General features: G+C 37.1%; 1 protein-coding gene across 6 annotated transcripts in view; it reads right to left on the minus strand.

Moving 5' to 3' along the window:
• The window catches only part of RPRD2 (regulation of nuclear pre-mRNA domain containing 2), a 100,665-nt gene that overhangs the window by 23,099 nt on the left and 58,607 nt on the right, over positions 1-18,959 (minus strand). For 3 of the 6 annotated variants that reach the window (XM_004776802.2, XM_045083128.1, XM_045083129.1), the window contains exons 3-7: positions 8,380-8,480; positions 7,419-7,496; positions 6,072-6,124; positions 5,259-5,385; positions 2,851-3,026 (exon numbers count right to left, since the gene is read on the minus strand). In XM_004776802.2, coding sequence (XP_004776859.1) covers positions 2,851-3,026; positions 5,259-5,385; positions 6,072-6,124; positions 7,419-7,496; positions 8,380-8,480 — 535 coding nt within the window. The remainder of the gene's footprint in view (positions 1-2,850; positions 3,027-5,258; positions 5,386-6,071; positions 6,125-7,418; positions 7,497-8,379; positions 8,481-18,959) is intronic. The other 3 variants (XM_004776803.2, XM_013047965.2, XM_045083130.1) reach the window with 1 other exon arrangement.

Here is an 18,959-nt window from a genome sequence, read left to right on the forward strand (position 1 = left end):
AACATTTCTACAAAATTTAGAAGACAAAAAAAGAATAAAAGAGTACTAAAGAAGGGATAAGGCAGGGCCCCTGGGTGGCTCAGTGGGTTAAGCCGCTGCCTTCCGCTCAGGTCATGATCTCAGGGTCCTGGGATCGAGTCCCGCATTGGGCTCTCTGCTCAGCAGGGAGCCTGCTTCCTCCTCTCTCTCTCTGCCTGCCTCTCTGCCTACTTGTGATCTCTCTCTGTCAAATAAATAAATAAAATCTTTAAAAAAAAAAAAAAAGGGATAAGGCAGTGGGGAAAAAAATGAGGTTAGGGCTATGCAGAAGGGGAGAAGTATCTTGGAAAGGAGTTGATCGCTGATCTGACTTACAGAATCCCTGAGCAGTTTTAATCTAGGGCATGATGACTACAGAAGGGTAGAAGAGTGAGTAGAGGGTTTAAAATCAATATAATTAATTAAAAGTGTGACTAGCAAACACTCAACACCACCTGCCTTGCAATCTCCATACTTGGTAGCTAAGGTACTATTCCTTGGGCAAAAAAATATGACTTCTCTAAAAAGTTAAAATATTTTGGAAAAGACTCCAGCCTTCTAACACTTAGCACTCCTCCTGCCCTGAACAGCCAGTTCCTCACCTACACAGACTTTACCAAACCCGAGAGTAAATAATCCCTATCTACGTACCAGGAATGTCTCAATTTTTTCATACCTCATTCCTAAATATGAATGGACAGAGATACCAACTGATTTTTGATGAAAGCCTTTTCATAAGAGAAAGACCAAGAAAACTAGAGAGAAAAAAAACTCAAGATCTTTCAGAAAGCAGAACAAAAAGATCAAGATTGAGAAAATAGGAGAAAATACGAGAGAAAGAAATTATTCCACAACTGAAGAACACCAATCTTCAGACTGAAAGAGCCCTCCAAGTAACCCATAAGGAATGAAAAATAAAACCTCATCTGTTGATACATCATTGTAAAAATTACAGGACATTATGGATGAAGTCTATAAAGGCTCCCAGGCAGAAAAAAAAAAGTTCCTACAAATGATCTTGCAAAGACTTCATCTCAAAAACACTAAAGACAAGAAGTATTGCCTTTTAAGCTGTAAGGGAAAATGATTTTCAACAAGACAAACTATGAAAGTAAATGTGAAAACAGTATAAAGATATTTTGAGATCTAAGGACTCAGAAAATTCACCTCTCATAAGCCCCCTATTTTTGGAAATTAACCAAGGATATATTCCACCAAAACATGAGAGAAAACCAAAAAAAGAAGATAAAGAAATCTGTAAAACAGAGTGCTCAATTCAGAGTACCAGTAAAAGGTAGTCCTAGAATGAGATCCAGACATTTCAAACTGGAGCAGGAGATTGAAAGTTCAGCTAGGGAGGTTTCTGGGGAAAATGTGATTTCAGATATTCAACATGATAGAGAATTTACAAAGTAAAAAAAAAAAAAGGCTATGAGAAAGCAAACAATCCAAAAAAATTTTAGGAAAAAAACAAAAAGTCTCTAATATTACCATACCTACTAGGATCACATGGTGAACAATGTTTACAGAGCTTTACTATAATCTTTGTTTATTAACTTTCAACTTTTAGAGCAAGGAAGTAACATTTAATTGATTACAGAGTAGAATATAAATATTCTCCACCTTGACAAAGTGAAAGTACAGTTTACTGAAGATGGGAAACTGAAGGGATAAATGAGAACTAATGGGAAAGGAGAGGGATATTAATAACCTCATTCTACATAGTGAAGAGTCTAGAGTTAGTGGTCAAAAAATATTGAATACAGTACTACCATGTATGAAGATGATCAACAGATTTAAAACAGTTAAATAATGCTTTGGAAGAAGGAGAAAGGGAGTGGAGTGTGAGTTAAATCCTCATATGTCATACCAAGAAGTTAGTAGATATTTTTTAAATAGGATAAATCAAGAAGGAACAATATGGGCGCCTGGGTGGCTCGGTGGGTTAAGCTGCTGCCTTCGGCTCAGGTCATGATCTCAGGGTCCTGGGATCAAGCCCTGCATTGGGCTCTCTGCTCAGCAGGGAGCCTGCTTCCCTTCCTCTCCCTCTGCCTACTTGTGATCTCTGTCTGTCAAATAAATAAGTAAAATCTTAAAAAAAAAAAAAAAAAAAAAAGAAGAAGGAACAATATAAGCATATTATTCAGAAAACATGGAAGGCAAAAGCCAGAAAAAAAAAAAGAATGAGTTAAAAGGGATTGCGTCTAGGAAGTGGGACTGGTAGAATCTACTGTCATCTACTTTTATGACTATACACAGAGATTAAAGCTATTAAAAAAAAAATTTTCAAGGCACCTGGGCAGCTCAGTCACATAAGTGTCCTGCTTAAGATTCTCTCTCTCTCTCTTTTTCTTCCCCTGCCCCCCGACCCAGTTTCTCCTCTATAAAAATAAACAAATAAATAAAAATATAAAAACTTCAGTATAACACAGGCAGTTTCTTTCAGAGGCCACTAGGAATAGAATTTTCATAACAGAATGTTTCCATCTAGTTTTCTGGTAAAATAATAAAGTATTTTTTAATACTTTTTAAATCCTGTAACAGTAACTAGGCACATGCCCTTTGAAATGCTAAGACATAAAGCTTTAGTGAAGCTTAATGGTCAGGGTTATCTGTGAGCTTTAGTGTCAAAAAAAGCCAGGTCTTAATTTAGACTCCTCCACTTGCTGGCTCTATTAACTTATACAAGGCTACTGACCTTCTTCAAAACTAATTTCTTCATCCATGCACTGGAGATAATAATGTTTACCCTCATAGAGTTAGAGAACTCATATAAACAATCACTGATTTACAGTAAGCAATCAATATAAGACAGCTTTAATTATTACTTACATTGGCCACCACTTTCACTTCTTTGTACTGTGCTTCATAGAAAATTCCAGCATTTTCCAGTGCTTCTGTTAGTGAGGGCCCATTTTTCACCTGCTTATCTAATCCATTCACAAATTCCTCCAGTTTGGAACTTGCCTCTTCAAATTCTTTGGAGAACTTCTTTCCACCTGTCTTATCTAAAATAACAGAATTACTCAATTTAGGATAAAACAGAAAATATAAAAAATTCAAATCTTTTGAGGAAAACCCCTTTTACATAATCTGTGAAACTGTTCTTGCTGCCTTAGTCTCAGTATCACCTTAAAGGAGAGTCTCCCAAGTCACAAAATCCACAAAACAGATTCATGTGAATGTACTAGAATGTAGTCAAGAGTGTATCATGAGGACACCTATAATTAAAGTAAACAAAAGAAAGTTCAACTAAAAGAAACTCTGTTGATTGCTTCTCTTCACAAACTGGATGCTGAGCTGCTAATTAGAAGTAACATGATGAGGCTCAATTTTGTTCACTTAGATTCACTACAGAATGTGAGAAAATGGAGGTTCAGAAAAGTACATTGACCTCTGTATGTATCATATGAAAAATTCTTCTTTCTTATCTGAAGAAGATCCCTGATAAGAGTACAAACCATGAATTGTTTTCTTCAGCATCTGTGATGTTACAAACTGTTACTTACTCTTTTTTTTTTTTTTTTTAATATTTTATTTATTTACTTGAGAGAGAGACAGTGAGAGAGAGCATGAGTGAGGAGAAGGTCAGAGGGAGAAGTAGACTGCCCGTGGAGCTGGGAGCCTGATGCGGGACTCGATCCCGGGACTCTGGGATCATGACCTGAGCCGAAGGCAGTCGTCCAGCCAACTGAGCCACCCAGGCATCCTGTTACTTACTCTTCTAAGTATACATCTTTCCCAGTGACTACTGGAATACAGCTTCAGATATGGGTACAAATTTTGGCTTTGCTAAAATTTTTATCAGCTGTGTAACTTGCTTGGTAAGCTACTCATCTCCTTATGAAGTCTCAATTTCTCATGTACAAAATGCAGGTTTTTATTTGTTTTATTTTTATTTTTTTTTAAAGATTCTATTTATTTATTTGACAGACAGAGATCACAAGTAGGCAGAGAGGCAAGCAGAGAGAGAGGGGAAAGCAGGCTCTCTGCTGAGCAGAGAGCCCGATGCAGGGTTTGATTCCAGGACCCTGAGATCATGACCCGAGCTGAAGGCAGAGGCTTTAACCCACTGAGCCACACAGACGCCCCAAAATGCAGGTTTTTAATAAGCTGGGTTGTTGTGAGGATTAAATTAGGTAACAATGGTTAAATTTAAAGTACAGTGCAAGAACAAAGCAGGTGCCCAAATGAATAGCTGATTGCCATTTATTCATGATTTCAAAAATATTTATCAAATGCCTATTATGTAGCAGGCATTGCTCTAGGTGCTAGGATACAACAATAAACAAATAAGGATAATTTCTACCTTCATGAGATTTACATTCTAACAATTTATTAACATAATTATTATTTTTAATTTATAATCTAAGGAAAAGAGAGCAACTAACTAGATTTTATGGGGCATTACAGTGACCTTATTAAAGAACATACCTAAACCACATTATCACACATGTGAAATACATTGTCTATATATATCCCAATATATCAAGAAAGCACTAGAAATGAGGAAAAGGACAGAATTTGTTTTAATTACATTTTAGATTTTTAATTTTTTTTTCCTCCTTCATTGAGATACAATCAACATATAACACTGTGTAAGTTTAAGATATGCAATGTGAAAGACAAGAATTTACTTACGAAACTTTTTTCCTAAGATTTTATTTATTTACTTGACAGAGAGACAGACAGACACAGCGAGAGAGGGAACACAAGCAGGCGGAGTGGGAGAGGGAGAAGCAGGCTTCCCACCAAGCGGGGAGCCCCATGTGGGGCTTGATCCCAGCACCCTGGGATCATGACCTGAGCCAAAAGCGCCCCAGAGAACCTTAGGTTTTAGAAAGCAGTTGTGGCACTTCTGGTCTTCCAAGTGGTGATTTCATGCATATAAATTTCATGGGGTGCCTGGGTGGTTCAGTCATTAAGTGTCTGCCTTCAGCTCAGGTTGTGATCCCAGGGTCTTGAGATCAGGCCCCATGTCAGTGTCCCTGCTTGGTGGGAAGCCTGCTTCTCCCTCTCCCAATGCCCCTGTTTGTATTCCGTCTCTCTCTCTTTTTTTTTTTTGTATTCCGTCTCTTGCTGTCTCTCACTCTCTCTCTGTCAAATACATAAATAAAATATTTAAAAATAAATAAATATAAATAAAACCTAAGGTTCTCTTCATGAAGCCAGTCTGATGACTTAAAAATGACGGACCTGGGAAGAAAATCTGAGTTACTCTATTTAAAAAGAAGTATTACCTTTTAAACATTTCAGAGTTTCTGTGCTGCACACATCCACCCTCATGGTTGACAGCTGTTTTTCCTTCAATTCTATCTGATCTTCTGAGCGCTTGTACAGCAACAGCTCTTCAATGAGGGCCTGAGACTGAACATAGACCAGAGTCACATTTTATTTATGAAATCATTCACTTACTCTCCCTTCCCCCATTAACATAAAACATGTCTAAAATCTAATAACACTAATAAGAAAGAAACCCTTTGCAATTCTTTATAATCGGGGATATAACTATCAATTTTTATGCCAAAACTGTACTTTTAGTTACATACTTTAAAATGTCCTTTCCTTATTTAGTCAAAGCTAATTAAACATATAGGTTAATACTAAGACAAAGGTCCACTTATTCTTTAAATTTTAATTAGATGAATATAATCTTATTACGTTAACAGTAAGCAAATTCTAATTTAGTAGAGCTTCACAGTAGAATGAACCCCTTGTTGGGGGGTAGGTTTCAATACGGAACTTGGCTGGTAATAGATATTCTGGAAGAAGGTTAATTCTCCCATTAGGGGAACATATAAAACTCCAAGTAATCTGATCCCAACCTGGATTCTTTTAGAACCGTTTAAATTTGTTCAAAATATAATTTATATACAACTGAATAAATAAATAAATAAATATATATATATGTGTATATATATATAAATAAAAATAAATAAAATCTTAAAATAAAAAATAATAAAAATAAATCTTACTGGACTATATATGGAGAACTGTAGCAAAAGGGGTGAATAAAGCTTTGGCATATTAAACTTATTCTATCTAGAACTTACTCGAAATTCTGCAACTATCTTAGACTTGAGAGCAGCTTTTGGATTCGTGGATGCTGTTGAATTAAACAAAAGGTCATTAAGAATAGAGACACAAAAAGTCAATTAACATTCAGGCAATTTTTCAGCATTATAGTTAAGGGTTTACACTTTGAACATATGTCAAATATGCACATTCAAAGAATAATATAATTCTTAGAACAAATATTCCTGGAATATGAAATTTAAACACTCCCAAGTGTGGCCAATATAAAAATATACTATTTAGATAGGTCTAACCTACTTACCTCCAACAGACCCTTTAAGTCATAAAGTCCTAGAATTACTGATTTAGAGATACTGAGATACATGGAATACCTTTTTTGTTTGAGTTTAAGAGGATCTCAATACCTCAACTTAAGAGTGTTCAGAAGTAGGACATCCAATTAATCCTGAGCACTGGCTGAAGAAAATTACTGATAAACATCAACTCTATTCCTATGATTTAGCTCTGGATTTCTTTTTCTGCTGACTCAATTCACAGCAAAAAGAGGGAGGAAAAGTTCTAAGTACATTACCACTGTGGTTCAACTTTGGCTGAAATGATGACTCTTGCTGTTCCTACGCAAGCAACTTATGACCAAAAGGATGTCAGAGGACTCCCTTAATCATGATGGATATCACAGGCTTGCTGGAGTAAAACCATCCCAAGTATCTTGTTTTACCTCCCAATTCTTACTGTCTTCTACCTTGTTCCCTCCACACCTTCAAGTCTTTCTCAACATTCCTGAGTTTGGCCCATAGCAGCCTATCACATGCAGTATACCACTCCCTTGATCTCATGCTGGGTAAACATGATAAACATAAAAGGAGCTCCTGTTAAGAGAATGAGCTTCTGGCCAGGATTTGAGGCCCATGTCTAATCTGGCAGAGTGCATCCCCAAATCGAAGTATTTCATGGCTCCCAAAGAAATGCTTCTTAATGCCTAGTCTCCTCTTCAGCTCTGTTGTTTAATGTCAGCTGCCTCTGATTTCTTATATCTTTCAACCTAAGAGTTAGCCTGGGCACTATCAAGCATTTTTTTTTTCTTCTTTCACTCCCCCAACTACTCTTGAATCTTCACTCATTTAAACCCTTTTTCTGCATTTCCTTTGTTTAAAAGTAGGGTTTTTTTGTTTGGTTTTGTTTTTGTTTTTTTAAAGAAGTAACTCCAGGATGGCTTGTTTAGTTTAAGTCACTGGGTGACTCCCAGGCCCGGAAAACACAGGCTTCCCCATGGTTTATGCCAGGTACGATGTCAAATGGTCTACATTTTCTTCTGCTCCAAAAAGAGGAGGTAATTTTATATTAGTTGAGATTTTGTTCCTTACTTTGTGATTTCTTCCACTGCTTATTCGGTTGTTTGTTCAGATTTTCTTTCAGCTGCTTCTGAGTTTTGAAAGTGGTACCTGGAAAACATTTCAGTTTTTGCAATCTGGCATTATGGGAAGCTGTTCTGTCTGTCCACTTCAGTGTCAAAGTTGTAGCATTGAAAAAAGGCAATCCGAGACTGTGTGTTGTTTTTTTCTCTCTTTCTCTTTCATTTTTATAAAAAAATAAAAACACCCACCAGATCTAAGAAGCTGTCAAATAAACATGATTTCGATAATCAATAAAATTATCGATTTTAAGAACAAGGAAAGAAGCTTAAAAATACCAGTTAACACATTCAAATGAAGAATTTAACGGCTTCTTAGAAGATGCTGTTTTTAAAGCAAATTTCTAGTCAAATAATGGTCATGGTATCAGATATCATCACCAACTTTCATTTAATGACTCAACTGCATGCATCTAATACATAAGAAATAAATAACTTTTAAAAAACAGGTACACAACTAACTGCAAATCTAAATCAAAATAAAGACTAAAGAATCCCAACATATGCTTAATATCAAATAATTTAGTAGAAACTGAAACCCCATTAAAAAATTATCCAACTGTAAGAGGATAGGGCAGTTAATTATTAAACATACAAAAAAAAAAAAAAAAAACCAAAGGCAGGAAAATAATCAGATAGCCATTATCACTTAATATGCTTGACTTTCTCTAGTCAATATGAAAAAATCCAACCCTCTCCAAACCAATTCTATTTAAATTTTAATTCAGATTTTTACAACCTTAAAATTCAGATTTTTAACCCAGACTTTTAAAAGTATTTAATTTTAAATAAATAGGACTCAATTCAGGACTTTATTTTTCATTATTAAGCAAGAGGACCAGATCTATAAAATATCTCTAATTTTAAAGACTCAAGGACTCAGTTTTTTCTTTTAGGAGAAAAAACACACTTACTCAAAGCTTCTCTCAATGCCATAATCATTTCTTCTGGGTATACATTTCTATCTTCCCAGATTTTGAAGATTCGTTCTATAGACTTAGAGACAGATGGATCCCTGAAGACAAAGAAAAAGTGACACAGACATATAAAAATGTTAATTTATATCTCAAACTAGAAATCTGAAAATAAAGTAAAAAAAATTATTTTCCAAATGTCTTCTGATGTTCAAGACATTTTTTTCTACAGTGTCTAATAGGACTAAAATTTTTTTTCTTTTAATATGACTGAAACCTTAAATGCTACTTAAAAAATTTTTTTTTAAGATTTTACTTATTTATTTGACAGAAAATCAGGAGAGCAAGAGGAAGCACAAGCAGGGAAGCAGCAGGAGAGGGAGAAGCTGGCTCCCTACCGAGCAAGGAGCCCAATGTGTGGCTCAATCCCAAGACTAAAGGATCATGACCTAAGCTGAAGGTAGACACTTTACCGACTAAGCCACCCAGACACCTCTTTAAAATTCTTTAAATTTTAAAAAATTGAAATGCATTTGAAACACTTTACTATTATTTTAACTGAAGTATAGTTAACACATTAAAATCTTAAATATTCTGAGGTGCCTGGGTGACTCAGTCAGTTAAGCATCCAACTCTTGGTTTCAGCTTAGGTCATGATCTCAGGATTGTGAGATGGAGCCCTGTGTTGGGATTAGCATGGCGTCTGCTTGAGATGCTCTTCCTCTGCCCCTCCCCAGCTTGTGCACACATGTGTGCAAAAGTGCTCTCTCTCAAATAATGTAAATAAAATCTCTAAAAATCTTAAACATTCTTATTCAATACTTTTTTAAAAAAGACTTTATTATTTTTAAAAATATTTTATTTACTTATTTGACAGACAGAGATCACAAGTAGGCAGAGAGGCAGGCAGGCAGAGAGAGAGGGAGAAGTAGGCTCCCTGCTAAGCAGAGAGCCCGATGCAGGGCTCGATCCCAGGACCTTGGGATCATGACCTGAGCCGAAGGCAGAGATTTTACCCACTCAGCCACCCAAGCGCCCCTATTCAATACTTTTTATCAATGACATATATGAGGCTATGACAGCATACTGAGCTTTCTGATGTATATGAAGTTATGAGGGTTAGTCAGTGTGTTCATTGATACAGCTGACATCTCATAAGGTAAAGGAAGTTAAATAAAATGAAATCTTTTTTCTTTTTTTTTTTAAAGATTTTACTCAATTGGGAGAGACAGAGAGTGCACTCAAGACAGAGTATGAGCTGAGGGAAGGGACAGAGGGAGAAGGAGAAGCAGACTCCAGGCTGAGCAGGGAGCATGACCCAGGGCTCGATCCTGGGATTTTAATTTTTCTAAATTGAAGTACAGTTGACACACTTTATTATTATTTTTAATTGAAGTATATTTAACACATTAAAATTTCCTTAAAATGTTCCAAAAATATCAATTATAGTTGATTTGTTTAAACTGGGATCCAAGGAAGGTCAACACACTGCATTTGGTTATGTCTCTTAAATCTCTTTTAATCTAGAGCAATTATATTAAATAGTCCTCAGTAATTTGGTTGTCTGCCGAGCAGAACATGCCACATTCTCCAGCTTTACTTATTTGCTCCACTAAAGCCTGAATTTCCTCTAGATAAAAATTAGTTGGATTATATACATGTTCAAATTTTGGGGAACAAATATTGAATAAACGATACTATATACTTCATACTGCATCCCATCAGCATATACACAATCTCTGGCTATCAGCCCATCTTTAACAGCATTAAGCCTGATAAATGGAATAAGGCAGTACTTTCTCTTGTCAGCTGTGCCTATCTACTCACTAGCATTTTAGTGCTTATCTATGGACTAAATAATTATATGTATGTAAGCTCTATATGTTAAATATTATTTCACCAACATTATAAATCTTTCCCCACTTTGCACTTGCATTTTTAAGTTACATTTTAAAACATGTAACTTTAAAATGTAGCCTTATTAAAAGCAAATTGCTCTCTACAGCCACTTTTTAAGTATAGGAAGGCTACCAGAGGCTTAAAAAATTATAACATTTTCTTTTATCTTTTAATGATTAAAATTTAAAAAATTTGGTTGCATAATTCATTTAAAATCTACTGGATGGGGCACCTGGTTGTTAAGTGTCTGCCTTTGGGTCAGGCTCAGGTCATGGAGCCTTGCAGTAGGCTCCCTGCCGGGCGAAAAGCCTGCTTCTCCCTTTCTCATTTCCCCTACTTGTGTTCCCCTCTCACTGTGTCTCTGTCAAATAAATAAATAAAATCTTTAAAGAGAAATCTACTGGGTATAGAATGTAAAATCAACCTCTAATCTAAACAGATTTTTTTTTCCTTTTTTAAAATTTATTTATTTGAGAAAGAGAGTAAGAGAGAGTGAGCATGCAGACTCATGACCCTGAGGGATCATGACCTGAGCGGAAGGAAGATGTGTAACTGACTGAGACACCCAGATGTCCCTCTTTTTTTTTTTTTTCTTTAAGATTTATTTATTTGTGTGTGAGAGAGAGAGAGAGAGAGAGGGAGGGAGTGAGCACACACAGAGAGAGGGAGTGGGAGAAGCAGACTCCCCACTGAGCCAGGAGCCCAACGCAGGGCTCAATCCTGGGACCCTGGGAACCAGGGGCAGACACTTAACTAAATGAGCCACTCAAGTGCTCCTTGAATGGTTCTGCAAAGTAGTTTTGCTTTGTATGCAAATCTGTATTAACAGCTACTTCTATAAATGCTCCTACATACCACTCAAAACTGCCATCTGGCTTCCATAGTTGTAACTGAGAAGTATGTTGTCAATCTAATTGTAGTCTTATGTATGGGATCTTTCTGTCTTCTCTCTTTGGCACTGCTCTTTATTTTTTACTGTAGTAAAATAAAACTTGCCATTTTAACCATTTTTTATTTTTTATTTTAAGATTTTTTATTTATTTGTGAGAGAGAGAGAACGAGTGAGAGCGAGCACAGGCAGACAGAGTGGCAGGCAGAATCAGAGAGAGAAGCAGGCTCCCTGCCGAGCAAGGAGCCCGATGTGGAACTCAATCCCAGGATGCTGGGATCATGACCTGAGCAGAAGGCAGCTGCTTAACCAACTGAGCCACCCAGGCATCCCCATTTTAACCATTTTTTAAATGCTCAACTCAGTGGCATTAATTATATTCACAATGTTGTACAACCACCACCAACAATTTCCAAAATTTGTCATTGTCCTAAACAGAAACTCTTACCCATTAAATAATTAACTCACCACTACTGCCTCCCCCAGTTCCTGACTTTCATCTACTTTCTATCTCTATGGATATACACATTCACACTGTTGTACAATCAATCTCCACAACTCTCTTAACCTTGCAAAACTCAAACTCTATAGCCATTAAACATCATCTTCCCTTTCCCCCTACAACCACCACTGTACTTTCTGTCTGTAAATTATTGTCGTTTGTCTAAGTGGAATCAAGACACTTGCCCTTTTGTGACTAGCTTATTTCACTTAGCATAATGTGTTCAAAGTTTATCTGTGTTGTATAGCATAAGCCAGAATTCTTTTTAAGGTTAAATAATATTCCATTTTATGTATATACTTTGTATATACACTTTGCATATCCAGTCCTTTGAAAATTGATACTTAGTTTGCTTCTACCTTTTGGCTATTGTGAATAATGCTGTTTTGAACACTGGTGTACAAATACTTCTTTGAGTCCCTGCTTTCATTTCCGGGGAGTATATACTTAGAAGCAGAACTGCTAAATCATACAGAAATTCTAAGTTTTTGAGGAACTATCAATTTTTTTTCCATAGCTGTTGTACCATTTTACATTCTTACCAGAAACAGAAGTTCCCCCCATCCCAACACTTGCTATTTTCTGGTTAGGTTTGATAATTTTATTACAATGACTAGGTGTGATTTTCTTTTTAATTATCCTGCTTAGTATATGTTGTGGTTGTGGTAGCTGCAGATTCATGTTTTTCATCTTTCAGAGAGCTCTCAGCTATTACCTCCTCAGAAGAACTCAAATGTTCTCTCCTCCTGGAAGCTAATTTGATGTTAATTAGGTCTCTCATTCTGATCTTTTTTTTCCCACCTCCTTCTAATTGCTGCATTCTAATTTCTTCACAAGTAATTTCTAGCTTACTCTTTTTTCTTTCTACAATTCCTGTTGGCTCTTTTTAAAATCTGTTCAAGTACCTTATTCATAGTTCATTTCATTTCATTCATCTTTAACGTTTTTTGTATAGTTATTTTATATATTCTGCCTGATAATTCTAATATCTGAAGCTCACTGTGGGGAGGGGATCTAAATCTGCTGATCCTCCTTCATGGTGGTTTGTCTTCCAAAATGTCTGGTGATTTTTGGATTGTAAACATATTTATTTAATCTATGGGATTCCTGGTGGTCTAGATAGGAAATGTACTCTTAGAGAGAAAATTTGTATCAGAAGCCAGGGGGTGCTTATGACTCAAAACCACCCCTTTTTTCCAGAGTCCCAGTCTAACTGCCAGACCACATGGTACTACTGACATAGGCATACTGGTTAATGTCAGCTCTGAATTTCTAATATGTCCATTGTTGCTGGTGCAGTTTTTATTTGGTCAAGAATATAACCGTTTTATTTAAAAATGACCTTTTGGGGGCATCTGGGTGGCTAGGGTTAAGCATCTGACCTGGTTCAGGTCATGACCCCAGGGTCCTGGGATCGAGCATCAGGCTCCCTGCTGAGAGTGGAGTCTGCTTCTCTCTCTCCCTCTGCCCTAACTGCACCCCCTCCACCAGCTCGCACGCTCTCATGTTCTTTCTCAAATAAATACAAATCTTAAAACTAACAAACAACAACAACAAAAAACCCCAACCCTTTGGAATTGATCATCCGCCATCTGGCCAGAAGTCAAATCAAAATATCTGTGATGGTCTTTCTTTCCAACTAGACTGTAGAGCTTCTTCACAGCAGAGATAACTTATTTACTATTGTTTCTTTGGTACCTACAAGGTGGTCACTAAATAGTAACTGAATAAATGACAACTGGATTTTGTTATTGTCAAACTAAATTATTTGCTGTGAGTCCTCAAGTAAAATGTGCTGGAAAAACAACTGCTAAGAGAACATATAATTAAGACTAGGGCATAATACAGTAAAAGTAGCTCTAGATGGAGAAAGAAACCTATAGGTTTTAGTTCTGTTTCAGTAAGAGTCTTTTGGGGGCCAGGTTTCTTCATTTGTTTTTGTGTTGCTGGTTTTTTTTTTAGGATTTTATTTCTTAAGTAATCTCCATACCCATGATGGGGCTCAAACTCTAACCCAAGATCAAGAGTCATAAGCTCTACCAACTGAGCCAGCCAAGTTCCCCTAGATTGCTTCATTTGTAAAAATGATTTCATTACATAATTTTGTTAGCTCTAAAATTCTTAACAGATTTCTTATTTATACAAAAACAGAACTTTCTGTTTGGTTTGATACAATTCAACCATCTCTCATATTAGGTATTTTCTGAAAATAAAATTAAAATAAAATCCAGAATAGCAGTTTTACTTACCTTGTTATTCTAGGTCTCAATTTTAGCCATTACTGATCACAATATCAATTCTACAGAATGTATAATTCTGCCACATATAACATAAAAAATTAATTATAAACTTTGTTGTTGACTTATATGTAACAAACAATTGGTTGACCTTGTAAGAAGTGCTAAGATATTCAACAAATGTTTCCTTCTCTAGCATCCCCTACTCCTACATTTAAAATAGCAGGGTATTAACAATTATTTCAAAGCATAAAGCTGATGAAGAGTAAAGGAGGTCGTGCCCATGTATCACAGTTAAAACAAACAGAGCTAAACAGCATACTCTTGTGCCTCACTCAGGGGAATATGTTTTCTTTATCAAGATCTTATTTCTGGGGCGCTTGGGTTGCTCAGTGGTTGAGCCTCTGCCTTTGGCTCAGGTCATGATCTCAGGGTCCTGGGATCCAGCCCCACCTCGGGCTCTCTGCTCAACGGGGAGCCTGCTTCCCCCCTCTCTGCCTGCTTCTCTGCCTACCTGTGACCTCTCTCTGTCAAATAAATAAATAAAATGTTAAAAAAAAGAGAGATCTTATTCCTGGGATGTCGTGTGCTATGTCTTATAGGTTCTTAGTAAGTATTTGCTAACTGAATGGAAGACTAAATAACAGGTCAACTTAAGGAAATAGTCAACGCTTTAAAAACCTTGGAGCTCAAATTGGATAGATTTTATCTCCAAAAACTTCCTATTCTGTGTCTCCTAAATGATCCCCATTTATACAACTTTTCTTTTTTACTTGCCTATAACAAATATCTTCCCTGGTGTGTTACTTGTCTTTAATTTTAAGGTGTCTTCTACAATGCGCAAATCTAATTTTGATGTCATTAAATTCTAAGGTACTTTCTTTGTTTCTCTGCTGGAGCTCCCTGCCCCATGACCTTTTTTTTTAAGAGAGGGAGGGCAGGAAGGGGAAGACAGGGAGGGAGAGAGAGAATTTTTTTTTAAATTTTTATTTATTTATTTATTTATTAAAGATTTTATTTATTTATTTGACACAGAGAAATCACAAGTAGATGGAGAGGCAGGCAGAGAGAGAGAGAGAGAGAGAGAGAGAGGGAAGCAGGCTCCCCGCTGAGCAGAGAGCCCGATGCGGGACTCGATCCCAGGACCCTGAGATCATGACCTGAGCCGAAGGCAGTGGCTTAACCCACTGAGCCACCCAGGCGCCCCGAGAGAGAGAATCTTAAGCTGGCTCCACACTGATCATGGAGCCTGACTTGGGGCTCGATCTCACAACTGTGAGATCATGACTTGAGCTGAAATCAAGAGTCAGATGCTCAACCAGCTGAGCCACGCAGGTGCCCTCTAAAAGATCTTTTAATCCTTACAGTCATAAAAATATTTGGTTCTAACATTTTGGAAGTTTTGTTTTAGGGTGCCTAGGTGGCTCAGCTGGTTAAGCAACTGCCTTCGGCTCAAGTTATGATCCTGGAATCCCAGTATCAAGTTCCACATGCAGCTCCCAGCTCCATGGGGAGTCTGCTTCTCCCTCTGACCTTCTCCCCTCTCATGCTCTCTCTCACTGTCTCTCGCTCAAATAAATAAATAAAATCTTTAAAAAAAAAAGTTTTGTTTTATACACTAAGGTAATTCATTTGGAATACACCTGTGGATATGTATAGAAAAACATTTAGCAGGTGCATTTTTTCTGGATGGAAAGCATATGTCCCAGACTCACTTACTGAAGAGTTTATCTTTCCTCCAATGATTTGTAATGCAACTTCTATCATTTACAAAGGTCTCATATATATGGGTCCCTTTCTGGGTTTTCTCTTTTCCTCAAATCTGTCCTTATACTGCTTTCACATTCTTTTATAGTTATAATTAAAGTATCAAGGTTTATTATTTGACTTGCTGTTTATCAACAGTCTTGGCTACTCCTAGACACAGACTCTTCTATATGAATTTTATTTATTTGAGAGAGAGAGAATGAGAACAAGCAAGGGAAAGAGCAGAAGGAGACGGAGAAGCAGACTCCTGGCTGAGCAGAGAGCCAGACGTGGGGCTCAATCCTAGGACACTGGGATTAAGACCTGAGCTGAAGACAGACCCTTAACCAACTGAGCCATCCAGGGACCCCCTATGTGAATTTTAGAATCAGTATAAAAAGTTTTTTAAAGGGACGCCTGGGTGGCTCAGTTGGTTAAGCAGCTGCCTTCGGCTTAGGTCATGATCCCAGCATCCTGGGATCGAGTCCCACACATCCAACTCCTTGCTCGGAGGGGAGCCTGCTTCTCCCTCTGCCTCTGCCTGCCGTTCTGTCTGCCTGTGCTCGCTCTCCCTCTCTCTCTCTGACAAATAAATAAAATCTTTAAAAAAAAAAAAAGTTTCTTAAAATGTCCTATTGGGATTTTTATTAAAGTGTACTGTATTTACATGCTGATTATCATTTTTTTCTAATAGTTTGTAATCTTCTCCAGAAAGGTCTTAATATGCTTTTATTCTAGATACTTCACATAGCTTTTGTTGTTACTGTTAATAATACCTGTTCTTCTAATATACTTTTTAAAAAAAAGATATTTATTTGACAGAGAGAGAGATCACAAGAAGGCAGAGAGGCAAGCAGAGAGAGGTGGGGGAAGCAGGCTCCCTGCTGAGCAGAGAGGCCGATGTGGGACTCCATCCCAGGACCCTGAGATCATGAACTGAGCCGAAGGCAGAGGTTTAACCCACTGTGGTGCCCCTCTATTATACTTTTTGACTGGTTATTTCTGATGTATTGAAATGCTATTGATTCCTAGATGTTGATCTGTACCCAGTAACCCTGCTAAATCCTCTTAAGTCTGTGAATTCTCTTGGATTTCCAATGAAGATGATTGCAAAGTCTCCATATATCTTTTTATCCTTATATGATCCTACTGATTACATTCTATAGTTCTTCAACAACTACAAATTAGAATTTACAAATTAAGGCAAATACCATTCATATTGACATTAAAGGGAAAAATGATATTTTGTTGAAACAAATTACAAGATGAGCATGATAATGTATATATACATTGTTTTTAATTTATCAACCCCATAATTCAATCATTTCACCTTACTGTTCAATTATTTCACCATTTTTCTCCATTGAAACTATCGTAAATACTTTCCACAGTCACTTGATACAAACAATTATGTATATATCAAAGCTATCTTTAATCTGTTCTCATTAGCTTCTCATAAAATAGTATCATCTCATGCCAAAATGCAATCACAACAAAACCCCCAAGAAACAAAGGGGAAAAAATGCAATCACAAACACATTAACACAGCCACTGAAAATCAGTTGCAAAACTGTTAATATAAGATAATAATACAGATAATATTAAATATTACACTAAATAATCCAATTACTTCCAAATTATTATAAAATAAAATTTTAAATTTTATTTCTCTTAAACTAAGATAATTTAAACTACATCCATGGACCCACCTAAGAATACCCAGGACCTGGGGGCGCCTGGGTGGCTCAGTGGGTTAAGCCTCTGCCTTCGGCTCAGGTCATGATCTCAGAGTCCTGGGATCGAGTCCCGCATCAGGCTCTCTGCTCAGCGGAGAGCCTGCTTCCCTCTCTCTCTCTCTGCCTGCCTCTCCATCTACTTGTGATTTCTCTCTGTCAAATAAATAAATAAAATCTTTAAAAAAAAAAAAAGAATACCCAGGACCTGTACTTAAAGACATGCTGCTTTGCAGCACTCCACAGTATCTCCCTCCCATCCAGTCATCAGTCATCCATTGTACAGGCATTTACCAATCACCTAAGAAGTGCCTGGCATTATGCTTTGAGCAGAGGCTTAAAGTCAGGGGAGTAGAAACTGGTGATAAGCAGGACCTGTATCAATTACAATGTGGAGTGTTAGTTACCAGGATGGAAGAAGAGACAAGGTATAATGGTAGCAAAGAGTTAAAATTCCTTAATTCGGACTGAAACAAAGAAGCCAGGAAGGGAAAATTTCTTGATACTGAATCTCAAAAAAGGGACAGAGTAAGCAAAATCTTACAGAACTTATTCCCTAAGTGGGCATACTATATCACTCTATGGTTTATTATACAATTTGTACTTACAGGCTGGCGATTCAACTTCCAAAAGGAACCAATTTCTTCTATTTACTCAATTCTGCAATTTATCTTTTTTTTTTAAGATTTTTTTAAAAAGATTTTATTTATTTATTTGACAGAGAGAGATCACAGTAGACAGAGAGGCAGGCAGAGAGAGAGAGAGGGAAGCAGGCTCCCTGCTGAGCAGAGAGCCCAATGCAGGACTCAATCCCAGGACCCTGAGATCATGACCTGAGCCGAAGGCAGCGTGGCTTAATCCACTGAGCCACCCAGGTGCCCCCCTTTTTAAAAGATTTTTATTTAAAGATTTTATTTTATTTAAAATCTCTCTTGGTCAGAGAGAGAGCACAAGCAGGGGGAGCAGCAGGCAGAGGGAGAAGCAGCCTCCCCACTGAGTGGGGAGCCCAATATGGACTAGATCCCAGGACTCTGGGATCATGACCTGAGCTGAAGGCAGACACTTAACTAACTAAGCCACCAAGGCACCCCAATATTTTGTGAGATATTGCTCTGTTGTTGTATGTAACTGAAATTCATTAATATTCTTTGCTATCTAGTTATCCCAATATACCACACCACATTCATTTTCCTGCAGAAGACCATCTGGATTGTTTGCAAATTTTTATTACCAAGAACAACGTTACTACAAAAATTCTCTGCCACTTATTTTGCAGTTTCTCAGGAGTAAAAGCCTCTGGGTGAAACCCAAAGGTCATAGTGGGTACATAACAAACTTTTCAAAAGGAGGTTATTTTATACCAATAAACCCTTAAGCCAGCAGTATACGAGAGCTTCCACTGTGCCATAGTTGTACACATGTTGGTATTGGTGGACTTTAAAATGTCTGCCCTATCAGGTGAATATACATGCTAGTTATTAATTTAGTGCCTCTCAGCTCTAAACCCATACTTCTTTGTGGTTGGTGCAAGAGCCAGACTGCAAGCTCTATTTCCCTTTGTCTCAGTGTTAGCT

Source organism: Mustela putorius, unplaced genomic scaffold, assembly GCF_011764305.1.
Source record: "Mustela putorius furo isolate JIRA1106 unplaced genomic scaffold, ASM1176430v1.1 tig00000695_pilon_pilon_pilon, whole genome shotgun sequence".
NCBI lineage: Eukaryota > Metazoa > Chordata > Mammalia > Carnivora > Mustelidae > Mustela > Mustela putorius.